Source organism: Bubalus bubalis, chromosome 7 (assembly GCF_019923935.1).
Source record: "Bubalus bubalis isolate 160015118507 breed Murrah chromosome 7, NDDB_SH_1, whole genome shotgun sequence".
NCBI lineage: Eukaryota > Metazoa > Chordata > Mammalia > Artiodactyla > Bovidae > Bubalus > Bubalus bubalis.
In genome coordinates this window covers 111,327,092-111,353,398 of record NC_059163.1, presented here as the reverse complement: position 1 = coordinate 111,353,398, position 26,307 = coordinate 111,327,092, and the positions used below count along the sequence as shown (strand labels likewise).

The window sequence follows — 26,307 nt, the reverse complement described above, 5'->3', positions numbered from 1 at the left end:
AGCCATATATAAAAATAGATTAAGTTACTCATTGATAGAAAATAAATATCACAGGTTGTATTTTCTTTAAGGTAAACAAAACTAACTGTCGATTACCAGAAGATATGTTCCACATAAATGAATTCTCCTTTTTGTTGGACTTTTATGAAGATAGAAGAAGAGTGATCAATAGGGAAAAAAACCTGGTAAGAATAATATTTTACTTTCTGAATATTTTTTGTACTTTAAAAGGGAAAGGGAAATACATTAATAGCTATGTAGCTTCTTTGTAAGTTATGATCTGAAAATGTCCTCATTATAATGCTGAATTTGCTAAAGTAGATGCTCTTGGATAACTTAAAGTATCTTTCAGCCACAAAGCAAATGCATTTTCCTAGAAATTTGTTTCTAGGTAATTTAGATTCTTAAAAATGAATTCTATAAAGTATGGAGGTAAATAATTTAAGGTAGTGAGGTAAAGGAATGAAGGCTTCCTTTTCTTTTGATTATCAAAATTCTTCTGTCTTTTTAATTTTTAGATACCTGCAGAAAACTTCAATCTGATTATTTTCAGTGATTTTCCATTTGCCTTTAATTTGGTGTCCAAAATTAAATTATTGCAAGCTGATTCCCAAATAAGAATGCTGGTATGTATGTCTTATTTTTCATTATGTAAAATTTTCAAATATATACAAAGTAGAGATAATGGCATATTAAACCCCAGCACAAATTTTCAGCAGTCATCAACATTTTGCCATACTTCATTTATCATTTTTTAAATTTTTAGTTGCTACTACTTTTGCTAAAGTTTCTTTTTTTTTTTTTTTTGCTGTGGCATGCAGCTTGTAGGATCTTAGTTCCCTGACAGGGTTTGATCCCTCACCCTCAGCAGTGAAAGCTCGAAGTCCTAACCTCTGGCCACCAGGGAATTCCCATATTTTTGTTAAGTATTGTAAAGCAAATTCCAGGCTCAGTTTATTTTCACCTCTCCATATTTCAGTGCATTATTTCTGGTGGTTTCACTTTTGTTCATTCTGAGATTCATCAGTGGGTTCAGATGGTGACCACATTCTTCCACTGTAACATTTCCCATTAACCTTTTTTTTAAAAAAAAAAAAAATTAAATCATAGTTGGTGTACAATATTATATAAATTACAGACATGCAATATAGCGATTCACAATTTTTAAAGGTTATACTTCATTTATAGTTATTATAAAATATTGGCTATATCCCTGTGTTGTACAATATATACTTGTAGCTTATTTTGTATCTAATGGTTTGTACCCCTTCCCCTCTACTCCTATATTGCCCCTCCCAGCTTTCCTCTCCCCACTGGTAAACACTAGTTTGTTCTCTGTATCTGTTAGTCTCCTTCTTTTTTGTTTTATTCACTAGTTTGTTGTAGTTTTTAGATTCCACATGTAAATGATATCATACAGTATTTGTCTTTTTCCATACGTTGTACTTCACGTAGCAAAATGCCCTCCAAGTCCATCCATGTTGCTGCAAAAGGCAAAATTTTGTTAGTTTTTTTTTAATGGCTGTGTAGTATTCCAAAATCACTGCAGATGGTGACTGCAGCCATGAAATTAAAAGACGCTTACTCCTTGGAAGGAAAGTCATGACCAACCTAGATAGCATATTCAAAAGCAGAGACATTACTTTGCCAACAAAGGTCCGTCTAGTCAAGGCTATGGTTTTTCCAGTGGTCATGTATGGATGTGAGAGTTGGACTGTGAAGAAAGCTGAGCACCGAAGAATTGATGCTTTTGAACTGTGGTGTTGGAGAAGACTCTTGAGAGTCCCTTGGACTGCAAGGAGATCCAACCAGTCCATTCTAAAGGAGATCAGCCCTGGGAATTCTTTGGAAGGAATGATGCTAAAGCTGAAACTCTAGTACTTTGGCCACCTCATGCGAAGAGTTGACTCATTGGAAAAGACTCTGATGCTGGGAGAGATGGGGGGCAGGAGGAGAAGGGGACGACAGAGGATGAGATGGCTGAATGGCATCACTGACTCAATGGACATGAGTTTGGGTGAACTCTGGGAGTTGGTGATAGACAGGGAGGCCTGGCGTGCTGCAATTCATGAGGTCGCAAAGAGTCGGACACAACTAAGCAACTGAACTTAACTGAGTATTCCATCATTTGCGCAATTCCTTGGTGCCATAGATTTTATGATCTCTTTGTCTTCCAAATTATAGTTAAATGCTCTTTTACTTAAGTTATTGCGATATGAGTATATATAGCAATGGTTGGCATAAATGTATGCTATATAAAATGTTTATTTGAAATATTACACAATTTCTTGTATTCCTATGAGGATTCCTAAAATATTTCTTTTTCTAGAAATCTGAAGTGAACAACTACATGGATTTTAGGGGAATAATTCTGCCAAGAAGGGATGAATCTCCTTCATTTACGCTTAGAGTCAGACGAAGTCACTTAGTTGAAGATGCTCTATGTCAGTTAAGCCAAGCTGAAGACACTGACCTCCAGAAAATATTAGTGGTATGCTAAAAATCCTCATAATATTTTTACTGATGTGTGTGGGGGGAACATTTATATAATGTGGTACAAGGAGAACCTGTATTTGCAACTATAGTTATCAGCCTAATGGTTACCAGGATTCCTTGCTTACCCTTCAGAGAAAAGCTCCAGGATGTTTAATTGACCATTGGGTCTATGAGTTAACTATTAGTTAGTTACCTTTGGCTACAGAAATGCTTCATAATGAACCATCCCAAAGCATAGTGACTTAAAATAGTAATTTTACAGATCTGCAGTTCTGCTGAGACTGCTGATCTAAGTTGAACTCATCTGAGTGGCTTTTCAGATTTTGTCTGTACCTGTTTACATGTTTGAGAATTGGCTAGGGATTGGTTACCTAGGCTTGGCCTGGCTCAGGCAGTCTGGCCCTGACTCCTATGTTTTCCATCTTCTTCCTAGGACCCACAAACATGTTCGCATATCAGTGTCAGAGGTACAAGATAGCAAGGCCCCTCCACACCCACCTGCCAAGCCACTGCCAAAAAAAAGATAGCAGGCCCAGTTAGACAACAAACATTGGTTTAGTCAAATCAAGTCACATGGCTGAACTCAAGTCAAGGGCTGGCATAATATATTCAGCCTTTTTTTTTTTTTTTTTTAAATGTTAGCTCATATCTTTATTAACCAATATACAATTACTTGTCTTCTGGTTTGTTGAAACAATAGGTCAGACAACATTTGCCACAATAATGTCTGTCAAAGTGACTGGCCATAAAAACTCCAGCACCACATTCATCTGAGGGACATTCCCGGCGAAGGCGACTGATTTTGCCATTCTCATCCACCTTATAGTATTTCAGAACAGCCAATTTAACCTTCTTTCTCTTATGCTTGTTCTTCTTGGGAGTGGTGTAAGACTTCTTCTTCCTTTTCTTAGCGCCACCACGAAGTCTCAACACTAGATGAAGAGTGGACTCCTTTTGAATGTTGTAGTCAGACAAAGTACGTCCATCTTCCAGTTGCTTGCCAGCAAAGATCAGTCTTTGCTGGTCAGGAGGAATTCCTTCCTTATCCTGGATCTTGGCCTTTACATTTTCTATTGTATCCGAGGGCTCGACCTCGAGAGTGATGGTCTTCCCCGTCAGGGTCTTCACGAAAATCTGCATCTTGGCGGCGGTTCCACCGCAGATGGCGGATCCGAAAAAAAGCTATACTCAGCCTTTTTAATGAGAGGAACTATAAAGCCACATGTGAAAGACCTGGGCCAAGGAGGGGTGAAGAATTGGGGCAATGAATGCATTCAGCAAGCGGCAGGTAGAATGGATACTTTTGGCTCTAGTTTTAGTCACAGACTTTCCACTGTGTTGGTTCCATTTCCTAGCCATCCTTCACTTCATCCTTGGGGGCATCTGTAAGGTTTTTACTGTGTAATACTTCAGATCCTTTGCCCACAGAATAAAGATTAACTTTGTAGGTGAGAGCTGGCATCTGTCCAGAGGGGAGTGCATTTTCCTGATATCAGCCAAGAAGGGAAAAGTTAGGTTCTCAGAGAGGAAGTCAGACTCTGAGAGTTGGGTCTCAGGATTCTGATGGAAAATGAGGAAAGGATTTTATAAGCTAGGCTTTCTAGTTTTTATCTCCCTCTGTACCTATTTTCCTTTAAATCTTGATTATGAGGAAATCAATAGAAAGTGATTCTGCCTACAGGAAATGACAAAGAGGTAAGAAGGTAAACTTCAAGAGAAATCCAATCAAAATGTAGACTCTCAACAAGTCAAAGTTGTCGAGCTCTTTATGAGCACGTCCTGACCATAGCAAAGACAACCTTGTTGTATAAATGAGTGGAAGTAAGAAAATCAGAAGCAAGCTTAATTTATTCTTGGTATATCTTGATGGAATGTGAGGCAGGCCCTTGGTGATGATGGACAAGGCCAAGGAGGTAAATCTAGGTAAAGAGAAGTGAAAGAGAACTCTCAGTGAAGCCTGGTGATATTTACATTAAAAAGATGAAAAGAAACAAACAGGAAGGGAAGTATAGAAGGAGTAGTTAGAGGGACTTGCTCAGTGGTCCAGTGGATAAGACTCTACACTCCCAATGCAGGGGGCCTGGGTTTGATGCCTGGTCAGGGAACTAGATTATGCATGCCACAACTAAGAGTTCCTATGCGGCAACTAAAGATCTTGCATATCCCAACTAAAGATACCACATGCCACAACTAAGACCTGACACAGCCAAATAAACACATAAATATTTACAACAAAGAGTAGTTAGAGAGATGGGAGGAAATCTAAGATAGTACTCGCACTGCAAATCCCAGAGGTAGACTTTAGAAAAGAGGGACCAGTTCTTATTGATGCTCACATGAGGGCTCTGGGCAGTCAGCTCTGAAATTTCCAACAAAGGTGCCATGTCCAGGCTGACAGGGAGGGAGGGCTGTTTATCTGAAGTTCTAATGAGGGGCGAGGCAGAAGAAACCAAATATTTGTTGACTGTAGCCTAAGTTGTAAAGCTTGACTGATGAGAGGAAGCTAGACAAGAGAGAAAAATTGAGAAATTTAGGGGCTCAGGGGTTTGAAGCACATCAAAATTTGGTTCAAGATGTTAGTCAGCATAATTGGTGAATGTTGAGTGTTGCCAGAACCTCACTTCACTTGGTTCATGTGGCCATGGGAGGGACCCATGTACTCACTATACAGTAATCTGACAGTAAGCAGGCTCACGGCACCCACTATCAGAAGCAAAGTGAGAGAGCATAGTACAGTTAGGTAAGGAGAGTGGGTTCTGGGAATTCTGGTGATGGCAGGAGGCTTGAAACTTTTCTGTAAATGTCAAGGCATTATATTTTAAGTCTGGACCTGACAAAGTCCTCTTTTCTCAGGTTGAATTTATTAAAGAAATTCGTTCTGTGGGGGAAGGGGTGAAGTCTGAGTTTTTTCACTGTATATTTGAATCTATGACCAAGGAAGAATATGGAATGTTCATATATCCCGAAGAGGATTCCTACATGTGGTTTCCTGTCAAAGTAAGTCTTTTATTTGTTTTCTTATGGTTTTTCAGAACAGAAAAAGTATACCATATACTGTAAATGAACACAATACCTGCTAATGTAAAATTAGGTCACAAAACCTTGCTACTCAAAATGTGGTCCACAGAGCGGAAGTTCCAGCATTACCTGGAATTGTTAGAAAAGCAGAATCTCAGGCCCATATCAGAATATATATTTTTATAAGATCGCCAGGTGATTTATATGACATTAAATTTTTAAACAGCTTGAATAAGGTATATTTGAGATATGATAAATGGTACATAAAATGTGCACTTTGATACATTTTGATGTACATCTATGCCCATGAAATTCAAGACAATGAAAACAAAAGACAGTGAACACATCCATCATCCCCTAGAGTTTCCTCAGGTTCCTTTCTGATCCTACTTCTCCCTGCTTCTATTCCCTGCCCATGCCTATGCAACCACTGATTCGATTTCTGACACTATAATTTGAATTTCCTAGAATTTTACATAAATGGAATCATAAGTAGTCTTTGTATCTGTCCTTTCACTCAGCATAATGATATTGAGAATCATGTGTGTTGTTGTATCTATCATAGTTCATTCCCTTCTATTGCTGAGTAGTATTCCATTGTTTAGATGTATTACACTTGGTTGAATATTGGGTGGTTTCCTAAATTTTAAGAGGCAGTAATCTAGAGTTTCAAACTAGGAGAGAAATTGTTAACAGAATCCTAGAGATAATTGCTAATTCTAATATGATTCATTTATGAAATAATTATATTTTTACAAACATTTTCTTAAAGTAGTAAAAACTTCATTTCTCTATTAGTGTGTGTGTGTGTGTTAGTCACTCAGTCGTGTCAGACTCTATGTGACCACGTGGACTGTAGCCTACCAAAGTTCTCTGTCCATGGGGTTCTCCAGGCCAGAATACTGGAGTGGATTGCCATGCCCTCCTCCAGGAGATCTTCCCAATGCAGGGATTGAATCCAGGTCTTCTGAATTGCAGGCAGACTCCTTATCAGCTGAGCCACAAGGGAAGCCTTCTCTGGTAGTAACACAGAGCAAATAATTCTAACAAGAATCACATGTTGAACTTCAATTTATTGATCTCCTTTCCCATAAACTTCCAAATACTCTTTCAAATGATATGGTGAAGTTTGGAACCCAGAAAGAAAAGGGTACAGGAAGAGAACATGAATGAGAGTGAAAAAGTACTAAAAGGTGTTTTGTATCTTTTTAGAAGGGCTTCCCAGGTGGCTCAGTGGTACAGAATCTGCCTGCTAATGCAGGAGACATGGATTTGATCCCTGGGTGGGAAAGATACCCTGGAGAAGCCACCCACTCCAGTATTTTTGCCTGGGAAAATTCATGAACAGAGAGCCTGGCAGGCTACAGTCCATGGAGTCCCGAAAGAATTGGACACAATTTAGCGGCTAGATGTTTAGCCACTAAACATCTTTTTGAGAAAGAATGAATCTCTAAAAGATAGGAGTGGCTAAGGTGTGCCATTGGTAGGGTCAACCAGCAAGTTTTTACTGGCTGTTTCTTGAAGTTCCCACATTGTATTAAATACTATAGAAGATTCAGATTAGTGGATAACACAATCTCTTTGCTTTGAAAACATTTTATATATGTAGATAGAGCAATAAGACTAAAATACCAGGAATTTTAGAAAGTTTTTGAAATTTTGTGCTGCTGACTTTGTGTTGTAATCAATTCAGTTCAGTTGCTCAGTTGTTTCTGACTCTTTGCAACCCCATGGACTGTAGCACGCCAGGCTTCCCTGTCCATCACCAACTCTTGGAGCTTGCTCAAACTCATGTCCATCAAGGCGGTGATGCCATCCAACCATCTCATCCTCTGTTGTCCCCTTCTCTTCCTGCCTTCAATCTTGTCCAGCATCAGGGTCTGTTGTAATAGTTGTTGGGTAATAGGTAGGATAGGGAAGGAAGCACTCTTGTGAGATGAGAAGCCCAGAGATCTAGTCTTGAGTGATGGTGGGTATATAATTTAGCCTCTCTGAATTTTTAGTTTCTTCAACTGTAAAAATGCCTGCTGCTGCTGCTGCTAAGTCACTTCAGTCGTATCCGACTCTGTACAACCCCATAGACGGCAGCCTACCAGGCTCCTCCGTCCATGGGATTTTCCAGGCAAGAGTACTGGAGTGGGTTGCCATTGCCTTCTCCGGTAAAAATGCCTAAGTACTAGCAAAACTAATTTCTATTCTGCCTGCTTTATAGAGCTATTGTGAGATTAAAACAAGATAAAAGGTATGTCAAAGTGTGAAGTTCTCTGAAAACTTTAGGTCACTATACAAATTTAAGGGATTCTTTCTTAGGACCTAAAGAAATCAAGGGGGACTGAAGTGATTGGAAAAAGTGTCATTGGAAAATGGAGCCCTGAGGTTAATGACGAAGGATAGGGACTAAATATATCAAAACAATGCAAGTAGGGAATGGAAAGGAAGAAAATAAACCTTATATCAACTCTATGAGATAGGTGGTTTGCCCCATTTTACAGATGAAGAAACTGAGGCACAGAGAGATTAAATAAACTGTCTACAGATATTCATTACCTCCACCATAGTTTGAAAGTGAAAGTGAAGTCGCTCAGTCGTATCCGACTCTTTGCGACCCCATGGACTGTGGCCTACCAGGCTCCTCTGTCCATGGGATTCTCCAGGCAAGAATACTGGAATGGGTTGCCATTTTCTTCTCCAGGGGATCTTCCCAACCCAGGGATCAAACCCAGGTCTCCCGCATTGGAGGTAGATGCTTTAACCTCTGAGCCACCAGGGAAGCCCCACCATAGTTTGGCCCCAAGTAAATAACAGGGAGGGAACACAGCTCTACCCATTAACAGAAAATTGGATTAAAGATTTACTGAGCATGGCCCCGCCCATCAGAACGAGACCCAATTTCCCCCTCAGTCAGTCTCTCCCATCAGGAAGCTTCCATAAGCCTCTTACCTTCTCCATCAGAAGGCAGACAGACTGAAAACCACAATCACAGAAAACTAATCAATCTGATCACATGGACCACAGCCTTGTCTATCTCAGTGAAACTATGAGCCATGCCTTATAGGGCCACTCAAGAAGGAAGGGTCATGGTGGAGAGTGCTGACAAAACGTGGTCCACTGAAGAAGAGAATGGCAAACCACTTTAGTATTCTTGCCTTGAGAACCCCGTGAACAGTATGAAAAGGCGAAAAATTAGGACACTGAAAGATGAATTCCCCAGGTCGATAGGTACCCAATATGCTATTAGAGATCAGTGGAGAAGTAACTCCTGAAAGAATGAAGAGACAGAGCCAAAGCAAAAACAACCATCCAGTTGTGGATGTGACTGGTGATAGAAGCAAAGCTAATGCTGTAAAGAGCAAAATTGCATAGGAACCTGGAATGTTAGGTCCATGAATCAAGACAAATTGGAAGTGGTCAAACAGGAGATGGCAAGAGTGAACGTTGACATTTTAGGAATCAGAGAACTAAAATGGACTGGATGGGTGAATTTAAATAAGATGACCATTATATCTACTACTATAGGCAAGAATCCCTTACAAGAAATGGAGTAGCTATCATACGCAACAAGAGTCCGAAATGCAGTACTTGGATGCAATCTCAAAAATGGCAGAATGATCTCTGTTCATTTCCAAGGCAAACCATTCAATATCACATTAATCCCAGTCTATGCTCCAACCAACCAGTCCATTCTGAAGGAGATCAGCCCTGGGATTTCTTTGGAAGGAATGATGCTAAAGCTGAAACTCCAGTACTTTGGCCACCTCATGCAAAGAGTTGACTCATTGGAAAAGACTCTGATGCTGGGAGGGATTGGGAGCAGGAGGAGAAGGGGACGACAGAGGATGAGATGGCTGGATGGCATCACTGACTCGATGGACGTGAGTCTGGGTGAACTCTGGGAGTTGGTGATGGACAGGGAGGCCTGGCGTGCTGTGATTCATGGGGTCGCAAAGAGTTGGACACGACTGAGCGACTGATCTGATCTGATCTGATGCTCCGACCAGTAATGCTGAAGAAGCTGAAGTTGAACGGTTCTATGAAGACCTACAAGACCTAGGACTAACACCCCAAAAAGACGTCCTTTTCATTATAGGGGACTGGATGCAAAAATTGGAAGTCAAGAGATACCTGGAGTGACAGGAAGATTTGGCCTTGGAGTACAGAATGAAGCAGGACAAAGGCTAATAGAGTTTTCCCAAGAGAATGCACTGGTCTTAGCAAACATCCTCTTCCAACAACACAAGAGAAGACTCTACACATGGACATCACCAGATGGTCAATACTGAATTCAGATTGATTATATTCTTTGCAGCCAAAGATGGAGAAGCTCTATACAGTCAGCAAAAACAAGACCAGGAGCTGACTGTGGCTCAGATCATGAACTCCTTATTGCCAAATTCAGACTGAAATTGAAGAAAGTAGGGAAAACCACTAGACCATTCAGGTATGACCTAAATCAAATCCCTCACGATTATACAGTGGATGTGACAAATCAATTCAAGGGATTATATCTGATAGAGTACCTGAAGAACTATGGATGGAGGTTCATGACATTGTACAGGAAACAGGAATCAAGACATTCCCCAAGAAAAAGAAATGCAAAAAAGCAAAATGGATGTCTTAGGAGGCCTTACAAGTAGCTATGAAAAGAGAAGCAAAAAGCAAAGGAAAAAAGGAAAAATATACCCACTTGAATGCAGAGTTCCAAAGAATAGCAAGGAGAGATAAGAAAGCCTTCCTCAGTAATCGTGCAAAGAAATAGAGGAAAACAATAGAATGGGAAAGACTGGCGATCTCTTCAAGAATATTAGAGATACCAAGGGAACATTTCATGCAAGGATAGGCACAATAAAGGACAGAAATGGTATGGACCTAACAGAAGCAGAAGATATTAAGAAGAGGTGGCAAGAATACACAGAAGAACTATACAAAAAAGATCTTCATGACCCAGATAATCACGATGGTGTGATCACTCACCTAGAGCCAGACATCCTGGAATGTGAAGTCAAGTGGGCCTTAGAAAGCATCACTACGAACAAAGCTAGTGGACGTGATGAAATTCCAGCTGAGCTATTTCAAATCCTAAAAGATGATGCTGTGAAAGTGCTGCATTCAATATGCCAGCAAATTTGAAAAACTCAGCAGTGGCCACAGGACTGGAAAAGTTCAGTATTCATTCCAATCCCAAAGAAAGGCAATGCCAAAGAATGCTCAAACTACCGCACAATTGCACTTATCGCACATGCTAATAAAGTAATGCTCAAAATTCTCCAAGCCAGGCTTCAACAGTATTTGAACCACAAACTTCCAGAGCTGGATTTAGAAAAGGCAGAAGAACCAGAGATCAAATTGCCAACATCTACTGGATCATCGAAAAAGCAAGAGAGTTCCAGAAAAACATCTATTTCTGTTTTATTGACTATGCCAAAGCCTTTGACTGTGTGGATCACAACAAACTTTGGAAAATTCTTAAAGAGATGGGAATACCAGACTACCTGACCTGCCTCTTGAGAAACCTGTATGCAGGTCAGAAAGCAACAGTTAGAACTGGATATGCAACAACAAGAAAGAAAGAAAGTGAAAGTGAAGTCGCTCAGTCGTGTCCAAATCTTTATGACCCCATGGACGCCAGGCTCCTCTGTCCATGGGATTTTCTAGGCAAGACCCTGGAGTGGGTTGCCATTTCCTTCTCCAGGGAACTTCTCAACCCAGGGATCAAACCCAGGTCTCCCGCATTGTAGACAGACACTTTATCGTGTGAGCCACCAGGGAAGTCAAATATTTCTTTGAGCCCCTTTTTTCGTGGGGGAGGACAAGAATACTGGAGTGGGTTGCCATTCCCTTCTCCATGAGATCTTCCCGACCCAGGGATTGAACCCAGGTCTCCCACATTGTAGGCAGACGCCTTACCATCTGAGCCACCAGGGAAGTCTCTATGGAATAACAGACTGGTTCCAAATAAGGAAAGGAGTACGTAAAGGCTGTATACTGTCACTCTGCTTATTTTACTTATATGCAGAGTACGTCATGAGAAATGCTGGGCTGGGTGAAGCACAAGCTAGAATCAAGATTGCCAGGAGAAATATCAATAACGTCAGATATGCAGATGATACCACCCTTATGGCAGAAAGTGAAGAAGAACTGAAGAGCCTCTTGATGAAAGTGAAAGAGGAGAGTGTAAAAGGTGGCTTAAAGTTCAACATTCAGAAAACTAAGATCATGACATCCAGTCCTATAACTTCATGGCAAATAGATGGGAAAACAGTGGAAACAGTGAGAGACTTTATTTTGGGGCGCTCAAAATTCACTGCAGATGGTGACTGCAGCCATGAAATTAAAAAGACACTTGTTCCTTGAAAGGAAAGTTATGACCAACCTAGACAGCATATTAAAAAGCAGACACATTACTTTGCCAACAAAGGTCCATCTAGTCAAAGCTGTGGTTTTTCCAGTGGTCATGTATGGATGTGAGAGTTGGACTATAAAGAAGGCTGAGTGCTAAAGAGTTGATGCTTTTGGACTGGGGTGCTGGAGAAGACTCTTGACAGTCCCTTGGACTGCAAGGAGATCCAACTAGTCCATCCTAAATGAAATCAGTCCTGAATATTCATTGCAAGGACTGATATTGAAACTGAAACTCTAATAATTTGGCTACCTGATGTGAAGAACTGTTTCATTTGAAAAGACCCTGATGCTGAGAAAGATTGAAGGCAGGAGGGGAAGGGGACAATAGAGGATGAGATGGTTGGATGGCATCACTAACTCAATGGACATGAGTTTGAATGAACTCTAGTGAACTCTGGGAGTTAGTGATGGACAGGGTGTCTTGACATGGCTGCAGTCCATGGGATCTCAAAGAGTCAGACACGACTGAGAGACTGAACTGAACTGAACTGAGTGGATATTCAACTTGCAAGTGACCAAGTGAGGATATAAATTTAAGAGTGATCCCAAAGCCCCCTTAAGTGTTACTGAATACTATACTGCTGGATAGAAAACAAAGAGACAAAATCCACTAGAATCAGGGACACCTTACAAATACAGGAAGTAAGACTGATTAGATTAGAAGAGGTCTCCTTTGGAGAGTACTTGTATTGAACTTTTAACTCCTTTTGAAAATTTAAGTGCATTTTTAACGTTTCTCCTAGGCAATTACACTAGGAAGTAAATAGAGCAAGTAGATTGAAGCACAGATTACTATATGGGTGGCCTAAAGTCAGTGATCAGCTAACAGCAAAGCCGGCACTGGAATTGAAGTCTTGGAATCGTGACCTGTCGGTTGGGCTGCAGTGACGGCCTGGCCAGATGTAGCCAGGGTTTACTTCATCCAGGACCACACAGTGCAGAGAAGAGTGAAGCCAATTTTATCAGGACTCTTTCCTTCTTCCTTCCACAGACCTTCATACTCAACAGCATCAGTCACCTTCCCTGACCCATATGCTTGTCCCTGTAACCACGCCTGGGTTGGGGGCTGCGTTGCTGAAGGGGCCAGCACTCCTCTGACACACCCCTGGCATGACTGATGCCCGCTGCAGGCATAAAGTACACCCTTCCTTCCTGGGGTCATTTTCTACATGAATTTGAAGACAAACACTGTAAAATTCAATAGTGAAAACCTTCATTTTTAAGGTTCACTGAGCATTTTTTTCATATTCCAGATATGCTGTCAGTCACAAAAAGCAAATTCATTTGTTTAATATTCTGAACTGTTAAAATTTGTATTTTAACTTACAGAAGAATTTTATATTGTATTATAACCTATATAAGAACCTCAAATTTTTATTTTCCTAAAGCTCATTTTGTTTCTAATTTCTGACTCTGAGAAAAAGGAACCAAACTTTTTTTTACTAATCTAATTATGTTTGGATTATTGATTATATTTAATACATAAAGGATTTTTTTTTCTTCTCTAGCCTAAATTTGAGAAGAAGATGTATTTCCTCTTTGGGATGCTGTGTGGACTCTCCCTATATAATTTTAATGTTGTCTACCTCCCTTTCCCACTGGCTCTGTTTAAGAAACTTCTGGACCAGGAGCCATCATTGGAAGATTTAAAAGAACTCAGTCCTTCTTTTGGAAAGTGAGTAAATATAATTTTTTTTTAGGACTGTGTATCTAGTCAGTCTCAGTCCTTCTCAGTTGTTTAGACACAAATAATGTTACACACAGACACATACACACACACAGATAAGGTCTTCAGGTTCAATAAATGTGCATGCTTTTTAGATGAGTTTGAATTTTAGCATAACTTATAATCAAGTAAACCTTCAGAAGTGGAAAAAAGCCAAATGCTCCTCTAATTAGCAATGGCACAATGAACAGAGCTGTGGTCTAGTCTCTTGAATTTATCCAGATGGAAATAGTTGCTTTGGATAGAACATGATATTCGTAATGAGAATCATGCATGCTATACTGATTTTAAATCAATCCTATTAAATCATATTTCACTTATTTCACTAAATCAGCATGTCACAAACTTTGGTTTTTCATTTTTATTTATTTTTTGGCTGTGCTAGGTCTTCATGCTGGGCAGGCTTTGTGTAGATGCAGGGAGTGGGGGGCACTCTAGTTGTAGTACTCGAGCTTCTCATTGTGGTGGCTTCTCTTGTTGCAGAGCATGGGCTCTAGGGCATGCAGGCTTCAGTAGCTGCAGCACGAGGGTCAGTAGTTGCGGCCCCCAGGCTCTAGAGCACAGGCTCAGTAGTTGTGGTGCACGGGCATAGTTGCTCTGCAGCATGTGGGATCTTCCCGGATCAGAGATCGAACCTGTGTCTCCTGCATTTGTAGGCAGATTCTTTACCACTGAGCCAGGAGGGAAGCCCATGAACTTTATTTTTTAAGGATTGAAAAATGCTTGTTCTAGGTTAAAAGGCCAACTATATTCTGTAAAGAAAAAACTGGCAACACATGATAGACAATGGATTAATATCTTTGTATAATATAGATATGACTATATGTATATATATAAACAAAAAATATGCTCAACCTTACTAGTAACCAAGAAAATGCAGATGAAAATGAGATATAATTTTTCTGCTTATAGACTGACGACTGTTACAAAGTTTTTCATATAGCATAGAGTTGGCAACAGATGGAAGAAAAAGATTCTCTTCCTGTGTACTGTTAGTGAAAGAAAACACTGGCTAGATTTATACCATATACTCTGACAGTGTAGAGCAGGGCTTTTCAACCTTGGCAGTACACACATTTTGGGCTACATAATTCTTTGTTGTGAAAGACTGACTTGGACATTGTAGAGATGCCTAGCAGCATATGGGGCTGCTACCCACTAGATGCCAGTACTAAGTGCAAGTCGTTCAGTCGTGTCAGACTTTTTGCGACCCCAAGGACTTTACAGTCCATGGAATTCTCCAGAATACTGGAGTGGGTAGCCTTTCCCTTCTCCAGGGGATCTTCCCAACCCAGGGATCAAACCCAGCTCTCCTGCATTGCAGGTGGATTCTTTTCACCAGCTGAGCCACAAGGAAAACCCAAGAATACTGGAGTGGGTAGCCTATTCCTTCTCCAGCGGATCTTCCTGACACAGGAATCTCCTGCATTGCAGGCAGATTCTTTACCAACTGAACTATCAGGGAAGCTTGCTCAAACTCATGTCCATCGAGTTGGTAATGCCATCCAACCAGCTCATCCTCTGTCATCCCCTTCTCTTACTGCCTTCAATCTTTCCCAGCGTCAGGATCTTTTCCAACGAGTCAGTTCTTTGCATCAGATGACCAAAGTATTGGAGTTTCAGCTTCAGCTTCAGTCCTTCCAATGAATATTCAGGACTGATTTCCTTTAGGATTGACTGGTTTGATCTTGCAGTCCAAGGGACCCCCTTTAATCATAACACTCCCTTTAATTGTGACAACCAAAGATGTCTCCAGATTTTGCCAAATGTCCCCTGGGAGACAAAATAAGGCCTGGTTTAGGGGAAGGGCTGGTCTAGGGGAAGGGGCTCCTTTCTGAAAATTTCCACCAAGATTCAGCAGTGTCCACATGATAGGCAGTAATCTGACCAAACTTGTAAAGGTTAACTCTAGGAAGAGGGAATGGGAAGGTGGAGAAGAAATTTACATGACTTTTAATACACTTTATAAATTTTTATATTGTTCCCATTTTTTCCATTGACCATTTATTTCTTTTGAAGTTGTGTAGGAATAATATGTATATTTTAAACCAAAATTTTCATTAGGTGTTTGCAAGAAGTTCTAAATGATGATGCTAATGACATTAAAGAAGAATTTGGCCTACGTTTTTCTGTGAGTACTAATGAAAATCAGATTATAGTTTAGATTAATGTTTTTAAAAATGTTTTTTATTATAATATCTTATATATTGGATATGTTTTTTGAAGGGTATTATACTTCGGTACTGTAAGACTTTTCCCCCACTTGCTCCTTATTTGATGCCTTATGTCTATACACTCTCAAAGTGAAAAGATAGCAATTATTCAATCAATGTGAACACTGTAAAAAATTAAATGGAATGATATATGCATAAAGCAATATATAGCATATACTATGGTATGTTTTTATTTATATATATAGTTAGATGATTGAACTATATAAATAATTATTTAATGCCTAGTTATTTAAAGTTTTATAGGGAAGAATGTACTAGCAATAATGGTCTTGTGGTTGACTATTCAGACTTTCTTTCATGTTTGGTACCTGAATATATTTTGGTTACAGATACACTGGGACCAAAATGATGTTGATTTAATTCCAAATGGGATTTCTGTATTTGTAGACCAAAGCAACAAGTAAGTTTGAGACATCACACATCTGTTTTGAATACACATAAAATGTTTATATCACTATGCTTTATAAATATATTTTGTCTTTTGCTGTGCTCAGTCGCTCAGCTGTGTCCAACTCTTTGTGACCCCATGGACTGTAGCCCACCAGGCTCCTCTGTCCAGTGGGACTCTCCAGGCAAGAATACTGGAATGGGTTGCCATACGTTCCTCCAGGGGATCTCCCCAACCCAGGGACTGAACCCAGGTTTCCCGCATTTCAGACAGATTCTTTACCGTCTGAGCTACCCAGTCTTTCCAGATGATCATTTTAGCTTCTGATCTTTTTCAAAGGATTAAAGGTTACAGGAAAAGAAGGGACGAAAGGAGTCAAGATTAAATATTTCCTTTGCAGCACTTTACACTGTTCATTTAACAATTATTTTTTGAGCCCCTACTCTATACTAGACCCTATTCTAGGTGTCAGAGATATGGCAGTAAAAAAAGATGCAAAATCTGGAGCAGAAATTACAGTGGAGCAGAAAGTCAATAAATTATTATGTAATAGAAAGTCAGATAAGGACGAACACTCCGAAGAAAATGAAAACCAGTTAAGAAACTAGAAGGTGACAGGTAAACCACAGAAATTGGCAAATGCTGCAAATGAGGGTTCCATCTTGTTCCCTCACCTTTTAAGAAAGCTGGTTGTAGAACATTTACCAGCACACCACTGGTTACAGGGGAGGACAGAGGAGGTTGATTCAGAAATGATGGTCCTTGAAGGATGCTCAAAGGGTAGGAGATTAGCATGTTTTAGGGTGATATCTGGTGGAAATATCTCCAGTAGCACACCTGCTCTCAGGAAATTCATCACAAATTGGAGAAGACAATCTGCAGACATAATTTACACACAGTGATGTGCTGTGAGAGGGGAGAGAGAGTAGAACAGAGGACCAACCCTGAGAAAGTCATGTTCATTTTTAATTCTGATGAGTGACGGAAGTTGCCAGGTGAAAAGGAAGCTCTGCCTGCTGTGGCCTAACTGTAAGGGAGACAGTGAGGCCAGTGAACTGAAAGTCAGCATGGCCGGAGGTTCAAATGGCAGTGGGCAGAGACTGCAGAGTCAGGCAAGGGGCACGTCATGGAGCCCATGGTTTTTTACCCCCTTCCCCCATGGAGACCTTTTTAATCCTGCTAAAGTGGTTTGAAATTTACCTTCCAGGCAATGAGAAGTCTTTTAAAGATTTTAAGCGGGAGAATGACATATTCAGATTGGTGTTTTTAAAATATCATCCTGAATGTGGTCGGGGCAATGGGAGCAAAACAAAGCCTTCATGCTTCTGCATATTCTCCATGCTCTCTTCTTCCAGCTGACTGGATGTTTTCGTAGCCCTGTGTCATATAGCGTTGTGTGCTCTGCAGATGTAACTTACTTTTCTTTCTTAATAGAAATGATGAAAAGGCAAAGTAGAGAATAGTTTAGTCACTGGTTAAGTATATTATTGGCCTTTTTTTTTTGCTTCCTTCAGGAAAGACTATGTTTCTAAGTGTGTTGATTATGTTTTCAACACCTCTGTAAAGGCAGTTTATGAGGAATTTCAGAGAGGATTTTATAAACTTTTTGACAAAGAGATACTTAAACATTTCAAGCCTGAAGAACTAATGAGAGCAATAATTGGAAATACTGACTATGACTGGGAACAATTTGAAAAGGTAGGTAATAACTAAAGTGCCCCCAAGTCTTCCAAACAAAAATTACCCCTAAAAACCAAATTTCTCCTTTTTTTTTTTTCAAGAATTCTATATATGAGCAAGGATACCATGAGTCACATCCTACTATACTGATGTTTTGGAAAGCTTTCCATAATTTAACTTTGGATGAAAAGAGAAAATTCCTCTGTAAGTATTGCAGAAATAGATGAATCTATAATTACATATCTTTTAAAATATCTTATTTGAGATAAAGTCATTAATAGTGTATCACAAATGTTAATGGCAAAGCAAGGGTTAGAATGCAGGTCCCCTAGCTTCTAGACCAGCGTTCATTTTCTTACTTAAGCCTGTTTTCCATTTTAAAAAATGATAGTAATAAAGATATTGTTATTTTACTACCTTGTCTACACTGACCCAGTTTGTGTCTTCTTTCTTCACTTTAGTTGGCTCCTAATTGAGCCTTTTATCTCACATTCCTACCTTTATTTACTTATCTAAAGTCCTATGGAATTAGGGCAATGTAAACTATCTCAAATACTATTAATGATTATAGTTCCAGTGACCGCTGATGATGATAATAATAACATTTATATTGTATGCTTACTCTATACCAGGCACTGTCCTGATCACTTTATAACTTTTACTTCCCTTTATCCTAATAGCAGCCTATGAAGCAGGTACCTTTATTTTCCCCCACTTCAGATATGAGGAAAAAGAGGCTTGCAGCATTTAGTAGCTTGCCTATGTTCTGACAGTTGGTTAATGTCAGAATGAGAATTTGAACCCAGCAGGCTAATTCAAAGCCCGTGTTCAAGACCACTAAGACATAAGAACCTCTCTTAGTGGGAAACCTGGGTTTCCATCAGATCAGATCAGATCAGTCGCTCAGTCGTGTCCAACTCTTTGCGACCCCATGAATCGCAGCACGCCAGGCCTCCCTGTCCATCACCAACTCCTGGAGTTCACTGAGACTCATGTCCATCGAATCAGTGATGCCATCCAGCCATCTCATCCTCTGTCGTCCCCTTCTCCTCTTGCCCCCAATCCCTCCCAGCATCAGAGTCTTTTCCAATGAGTCAACTCTTCGCATGAGGTGGCCAAAGTATTGGAGTTTCAGCTTTAGTATAGGGCAGATTTAATGCCTTATTCTCTTATCTTTCATCCCATTTCTTAGTTCTTCTTGAGATGCGTACACATCTTTCTTGCTATTTTTGTTGCTACTGAGGATGTTTGAGGACAACTTTTCCACAAACTTAACTACTTCTCCACAAGCCCAAACTACCTTCCCAATGTTCTTTCTTAATGGGAAACTTTTGTTTCAGTCCAGGGATTCTGTTGGCTGTACATTCAGTGAGTTCACATACATCTTCTCCTCTGGTTTTTTCTTTCTGCCTGAAGCTTCCCTGTCACCCTAACCTGGCACCTCTCTCCCTGCCTTGAGGCTCAGTGTCTTCATTATCTCTTCACATCATACTTCCTAGCTGAGCTCAACTAAACTCCTTGTATCTTGCTGTTATCTTTTCACATGCGTAATTTCCCCCCAACTAGATCGTGAACTCTCCAAAGACAAAGACCAAATGTCATGATTTTTCTTCACCCAACGTGGTCCCATGTAGTTCTCTTTGCACAAGGGGGACCCAATAAATATTTTTGAATGAAATGATTAATTTCTTCCTTTTCATTTTAAGTTTTGTTCTTTCTGTGAACTACCTTAACTGAAGCTTATTTCTTTTTAGTTTTTCTTACAGGAAATGATAGACTACATGTAAAAGGCATACAGAAACCAGGAATCCGGTTTTGCTGTCCTGAGACTTGCAGTGAAAGCGATTTCCCAAAATCACTGACATGTCATAATATTCTGGAACTCCCTAAATATTCTACAATGGAAAAAGTGAAGGAAGCACTTCAAATAGTCATCAACAGCAACAAAGGATTTATCTCAGCCACAGTCACAGGGTGATAGTGACCTCTGAGAGGCTCACATCTCGGGTCCTCTCACCCTACGATCCTTCTGTTCTTTAGTACAGGAGTACAGTTTCTTCTTTAGGTCTGATGAGTACAAAGGTTGATGGATTTTAGATAGAATAAGTTGACAAATGCTGGGATAAACAATGACATGATGAGTCAAGGATAATATTGTTAATAAACCAGCATTTCCTGGTCCTTAAATTTGCTATGAGAATGATTGCTTTTTACTGAATTATTATTCAGGAAATAATTGCTTTTTACTGAATTATTTCCTGAATAATAGTTAGCATTTTAAAATATACTGAATATTAAAAGCTAAAAGATAACTCTAAAAATATTGTACATCTAATAAGTGAAAGTGAAGTCACTCAGTCGTGTCTGACTCTTTGTGACCCCATGGACTGTAGCCTACCAGTCTCCTCCATCCATGGAATTTTCCAGGCAACAGTACTGGAGTGGGTTGCCATTTCCTTCTCCAGAGGATCTTCCTGACCCAGGGATCGAACCCTGGTCTCCCAAATTGCAGGCAGACGCTTTACCATCTGAGCCACCAGGGAAACCCTAATAAATAATTTACAAATATGAAGTTCGAAAAAATAAAGCTGTAATTGAATTCACCATGTTTTGAGGCATGTGTGTGTGTGTGTGTGTATATATATATATAATATGTTTGTTTGTTTGTTTTGTTTTTTTCCTATTCTGGGATGTCTCCAGAGTTTTGATTATAGCCAAACAATCTTTTTGAAAAATCTAAATATTAATTTACTGAATAATGGCTTGTGTTCAGTGCTGTGTTCTAAGAATTGTTCTAAATGAAAATAACATTATTTTGGTTAAAGGCTGAGGCCAACCAGGAACTCCTGTCTAATTACAGGTGGAAAAAAATGAAGAACATGAAATATGTTTCAGCATTATAGCTATAGAATGAATTAAAGGAGAGATATAAGCATGTTGGAAATTAATTTTGTGAGCCATTTCTATCTCATATTAAGTTTAAAACTGTAAGCTATTCTATAAATGCCTATGGTCATCCCAAACCATACACAGAAGACTTGTATCATACACAGAAGCCTGTGTATCTTGTATCAGTGGTTCTGTGGGAAAGGAAACTATGGGGTGACGTCCACACTACGTGCTGATGTGGAAGGAGGTCTGAAATCTGAGGACAGACCAGACAGAGAGAGAGATTTCACCAAAAACCCTAGATTGTGAGGTAGTTAGTAGAAACGTAAGCCCCCAGAAAATTCTCATAGTTATTTTGGATATATCTGGTTTCTACAATAAATGGAATGAAGGCCCAGATGTACACTATTGGAATTTTAAGGGAAAAAGTAACTTCTGCATCTTAGAGATCCTTAGTTCAGTTCAGTCGTTTAGTCATGTCTGACTCTTTGTGACCCCATGGACTGCAGCACACCAGGCTTCCCTATCTATCACCAACTCCTAGAGCTTGATCAAACTCATGTCCATCAAGTCGGTGATGCCATCCAACCACCTCATCCTCTGTTGTTGCCTTCTCCTCCTGCCTTCAACTTTCCCAGCATCAGGGTCTTTTCCAGTGAGTCAGTTTTTCACATCAGGTGGCCAAAGTATTGGAGTTTCATCTTCAGCATCAGTCCTTCCAATGAATATTCAAGACTGATTTCCTTTAAGATTGACTGGTTTGATTTCCTTGCAGTCCAGGGGGCTCTCAAGAGTTCTCCAACACCACAGTTCAAAAGCATCAATTCTTTGGCGCTCAGCTTTCTTTATAGTCCAACTCCCACATCCATACATGACTACCGGAAAAACCGTAGTTTTGACTAGATGGACTTTTGTCAGCAAAGTAATGCCTCTACTTTTTAATATGCTGTCTAGGTGGGTCATAGCTTTTCTTCCAAGGAGCAAGCATCTTAATTTCATGGCTGCAGTCACCATCTGCAATGATTTTAGAGCCTCCCAAAACAAAGTCTTTCACTGTTTCCATTGTTTACCCATCCATTTGCCATGAAGTGATGGGACCAGGTGCCATGATCTTAGTTTTCTGAATGTAGAGCTTTAAGCCACCTTTTTCACTCTCCTCTTTCACTTTCATCAAGAGGCTCTTTAGTTCTTCTTTGCTTTCTGCCGTTAGGGTGGTGTCATCTGCATATCTGAGGTTATTGATATTTCTCCCAGCAATCTTGATTCCAGCTTGTGCTTCTTCCAGCCCAGCGTTTCTCATGATGTACTCTGCATCTAAGTTAAATAAGCAGGGTGACAGTATACAGCCTTGACATACTATTTCCCAATTTGGAACCAGTCTGTTGTTCTATGTCAGGTTCTAACTGTTGCTTCTTGACCTGCATACAGATTTCTCAGGAGGCAGGTCAAGTGGTGGTCTGGTATTCCCATCTCTTTAAGAATTTTCCACAGTTTGCTGTGATCCACACAGGCAAAGGCTTTGGCGTAGTCAATAAAGCAGATGTCTTTCTGGAACTCTCTTGCTTTTTCAGTGATCCAATGGATATTGGCAATTTGATCTCTGGTTCCTCTGCCTTTTCTAAATCCAGCTTGAACATCTGGAAGTTCTTGGTTCACACACTGTTGAAGCTTCACTTGGATAATTTTGAGCATTACTTTGCTAGCATGTGAGATGAGAGCAATTGTGCTGTAGTTTGAATATTCTTTGGCATTGCCTTTCTTTGGGATTAGAATGACAACTGAACTTTTCCAGTCCTGTGGCCACTGCTGAATTTTCCACATAGGCTGGCATATTGAGTGCAGCACTCTCACAGCATCATCTTTTAGGATTTGAAATAGCTCAACTGGAATTTCATCACCTCTACTAGCTTTGTTCGTAGTGATGCTTCCTAAGGCCCACTTGACTTCACAGTCCAGGATGTCTGGCTCTAGGTGAGTGATCACACCATCATGGTTATCTGGGTCATTAAGATCTTTTTTGTGTAGTTCTTCTATGTATTCTTGCCACCTCTTAATAGCTTCTGCTTCTGTTAGGGCCATAAAATTTCTATCCTTTATTGTATCCATCTTTGCATGAAATGTTCCCTTGGTATCTCTAATTTTCTTGAAGAGATCTCTAGTCTTTCCCATTCTATTGTTTTCCTCTATTTCTTTGCACTGATCACTAAGGAAGGCTTTCCTATCTCTCCTTGCTGTTCTTTGGAACTCTGCATTCAAATGGGTATCTTTCCTTTTCTCCTGTGCCTTTTGCTTCTCTTCTTTTCTCAGCTATTTGTAAGGTCTTCTCAGACAACCATTCTGGCTTTTTGCATTTCTTTTCTTGGGAATAATCTTGATCATTGCCTCCTGTACAATGACAAACCACTTCAGTATTCTTGCCTTGAGAACCCTATGGACGGTATGAAAAGGCAAAAAGATAATGACACTGAAAGATGAACTCCCCATGTTGGTAGGTACCCAATATGCTACCAGAGTTGAGAAATAATTCCAGAAAGAATGAAGAGATGGAGTCAAAGTGAAAACAATGCCCTTCGTGGATGTGACTGGTGATGGAAGTAAATTACAATGCTGTAAAAAACAATATTGCATAGGAACCTGGAATGTCAGGTCCACGAATCAAGGGAAATTGGAAGTGGTCAAACAGGAGATGGCAAGAGTGAACATCAACAAGAGTGAACTTGGATTACTGTGATACTAAAATGGACTGGAATAGATTTAATTCACATGACCATTATATCTAGTACTGTGGGCAAGAATCCCTTAGAAGAAATGGAGTAGCTGTCACAGTCAACCAAAGAGTCCAAAATGCATTACTTGGATGCAATCTCAAAAATGACAGAATGATCTATGTTCATTTCCAAGGCAAACCATTCAGTATCACAGTAATCCAAGTCTATGCCCCAACCACTAATGCTGAAGAAGCTGAATGGTTCTATGAAGACCTACAAGACCTTCTAGAACTAACAGCAAAAAAAGATGTGCTTTTTATCACAGGGGACTGGAATGCAAAAGTAGGAAGTCAAGAGATACCCGGAATAACAGGCAAATTTGGCCTTGGAGTACAAAATGAAGCAGGGCAAAGGCTAACAGAGTTTTGCCAAGAGATCGCACCGGTCATAGCAAACACCATCTTCCAACAACACAAGAGACAACTTTACACATGGACATCACAATACCGAAATCAGATTGATTATATTCTTTGCAGCCAAAGATGGAGAAGCTCTATACAGTAAGCAAAAACAACACTGGGAGCTGACTGTGGCTCAGATCATGAACTTTATTGCCAAATTCAGACTGAAATTGAAGAAAGTAGGGAAAACCACTAGACCATCCAGGTATGACCTAAATCAAATCCCTTACGATTATACAGTGGAAGTGAGAAATAGATTTAAGGGACTAGATCTGATAGACAGAGTGCCTGAAGAACTATGGACAGAGGTTACTGACATTGTGCAGAAGAGATCCTTAAGCACCTGACTTTTGGATTTTGTTATTCAGGCCTTTCAACGCCAACATTACTTTTTCTATACAAATGAGTGAGCTGTACTAAACATTTTAAGAACAAATAGTACCAGTTCTTTATATATTCTTTCAGAAAATGAAGAGGGAACACTTCCCAATTAATTCTCTTCTGCCAGCATTATTCTAATACCAAAACCAGATAAAGACATTACAGGAAAAGAAACCTACATGTATCTCTCATATGATCACAGATAAAAAAATCATTTACAAAGTTTAAACACATAAAACATTCAGTAAAATATAATATCTGTGACCAACTTGGAGTTAGTTCAGAAATTCATTTGAAAATGCATTATTTTCACCATATTAGACAAAAATCGTGTAATTACCTCAGTAGAGGTAGAAAAAAATTGACAAAATTCCGTACTCACTCATGCAAGATGAGTACTCTTGGCAAACTAGGAACTTACTTGACCTGATTACTTCATACTTAATGGTGAAAGAAATGCTTTCCTACTAAAATTGAGAAGTCCAAGATGTCTCTCATCACTTCTGTTCAACATTATACTAGATGTACTAGTCCATACATAAGGCCAAACTTAAAAAAGAAAGGCCATAATGATTGGAAAGGAAAGAGTAAAACTATCTTATTTATCAATTACATAGTTATCTGTAGGATATTAAAAGGCATCCACACAAAAAATCTACTAGAACCATTTATTAAGTAAATATAGAAAGGTGTCATGGTTCAAGGCAATATATAAAAGTTAAATGCATTTATATATACTCACGGGCTTTCCTTGTGGCTCATCTGGTAAAGAATCAGCCTCCAACGTGGGAGACCTGGGTTCAATTCCTGGGTTGGGGAGATCCCGTGGAGAAGGGAAAGGCTACCCACTTCTGTATTCTGGCCTGGAGAATTCCATGGACTGCATAGTCCATGGGGTTGCAAAGAGTTGGACACGACTAAGGAACTGGTATTTCACATATATACTCCCAATCAAACACTGAAATTTTTTAAAGTACAACTTGTAATATCAAAAAATAAATATATAAGGATAAGTTTAACAAAATATGTTTGACTGCTCACCAAAAACTTGAAAATATTGCTGCAACAGTTTAAGAAGCTTTTAGTTAATGGCGAAAGATGCTCATGGACAAAAGAATCAATATTATCATCAGGTCACTTCTTCCTAAACTGATCTAATTTAGAGTAATTGCTAAATCCTTGCAGTCTGTTTTGTAGAAATTGGTAAGGTGATTCTAAAATATTTATGGAAATGCAAAGAACTTAAAATAGACAAAACAACTGAAGAAGGACAATGGTCAAACACTTAGGTGAACTGATTTTGAGTCAATTAGCATCTACAGTAATTAACACAGTGTGGTATTGGAGTAAAAAACCGAAATACACAATGGAACACAATAAAAAGTCCAGAGATAAGTCCAATCACATATAGTCAAGAGTTTCAACAGGGACACTGAGGCAATTCAATGAGTAAAGGCAAACTGGAACAGGTGGAAATGGATAAAAAAAAATGAACCTCTTCCCTTATTTTACACCATAAAGAATAATTCATTTGAAATATAACAAAGACCTAAAGCTGTAAAACTTCTAGAAGATAATGTACGACAAAGTTTTAGGTTAGGCAAAGATTTTTTAACGTCAAAAAAAAAAAAGCAGGAATAATGTTGGTAAGAGAAAAAGAATGGATAAAGAAAAAATGAATAATTTGCATCAAAATTAAAACTTTAGCTCTTTAGATGACATTTTTCATGTAATTTTATTAATTTTTTGTTTTAGTTTTATCATAACTTTCCTCTTTTTATTGAAGTATAGTTGATGTACAATATTATGTTAGTTAAAATGACATTTTTAATAAAATTAAAAGGCAAGCCACAGACTGGTAGAAAATATTTCAAAACATGTATCTAGTAAAGAACTTTATATGTAACATAGAGGACTCATACATTAA

General features: G+C 39.3%; 3 protein-coding genes across 11 annotated transcripts in view; 1 reads left to right on the top strand and 2 right to left on the bottom strand.

Annotated features, from left to right (window-relative positions):
* HERC6 (HECT and RLD domain containing E3 ubiquitin protein ligase family member 6) overlaps positions 1–20,544 on the top strand; it is a 55,068-nt gene extending 34,524 nt beyond the window's left edge. For 5 of the 6 annotated variants that reach the window (XM_044946350.2, XM_006043251.4, XM_025290429.3 and 2 more), the window contains 10 exons: positions 72–185; positions 519–626; positions 2,330–2,491; positions 5,350–5,493; positions 13,422–13,588; positions 15,704–15,770; positions 16,203–16,273; positions 17,776–17,959; positions 18,043–18,145; positions 19,696–20,544. In XM_044946350.2, coding sequence (XP_044802285.2) covers positions 72–185; positions 519–626; positions 2,330–2,491; positions 5,350–5,493; positions 13,422–13,588; positions 15,704–15,770; positions 16,203–16,273; positions 17,776–17,959; positions 18,043–18,145; positions 19,696–19,919 — 1,344 coding nt within the window. In that variant the 3' untranslated portion in view covers positions 19,920–20,544. The remainder of the gene's footprint in view (positions 1–71; positions 186–518; positions 627–2,329; positions 2,492–5,349; positions 5,494–13,421; positions 13,589–15,703; positions 15,771–16,202; positions 16,274–17,775; positions 17,960–18,042; positions 18,146–19,695) is intronic. The other variant, XR_003110717.3, reaches the window with a different exon arrangement.
* The window catches only part of PYURF (PIGY upstream open reading frame), a 90,993-nt gene that overhangs the window by 10,412 nt on the left and 54,274 nt on the right, over positions 1–26,307 (bottom strand). The gene's annotated exons all lie outside the window — the stretch shown is intronic.
* On the bottom strand, positions 3,132–3,692 carry LOC102414937 (ubiquitin-40S ribosomal protein S27a). The gene has a single exon (XM_006043249.4). It carries the CDS (start codon positions 3,634–3,636, stop codon positions 3,166–3,168), a length of 471 nt encoding a protein of 156 aa, XP_006043311.3. The 5' UTR covers positions 3,637–3,692; the 3' UTR covers positions 3,132–3,165.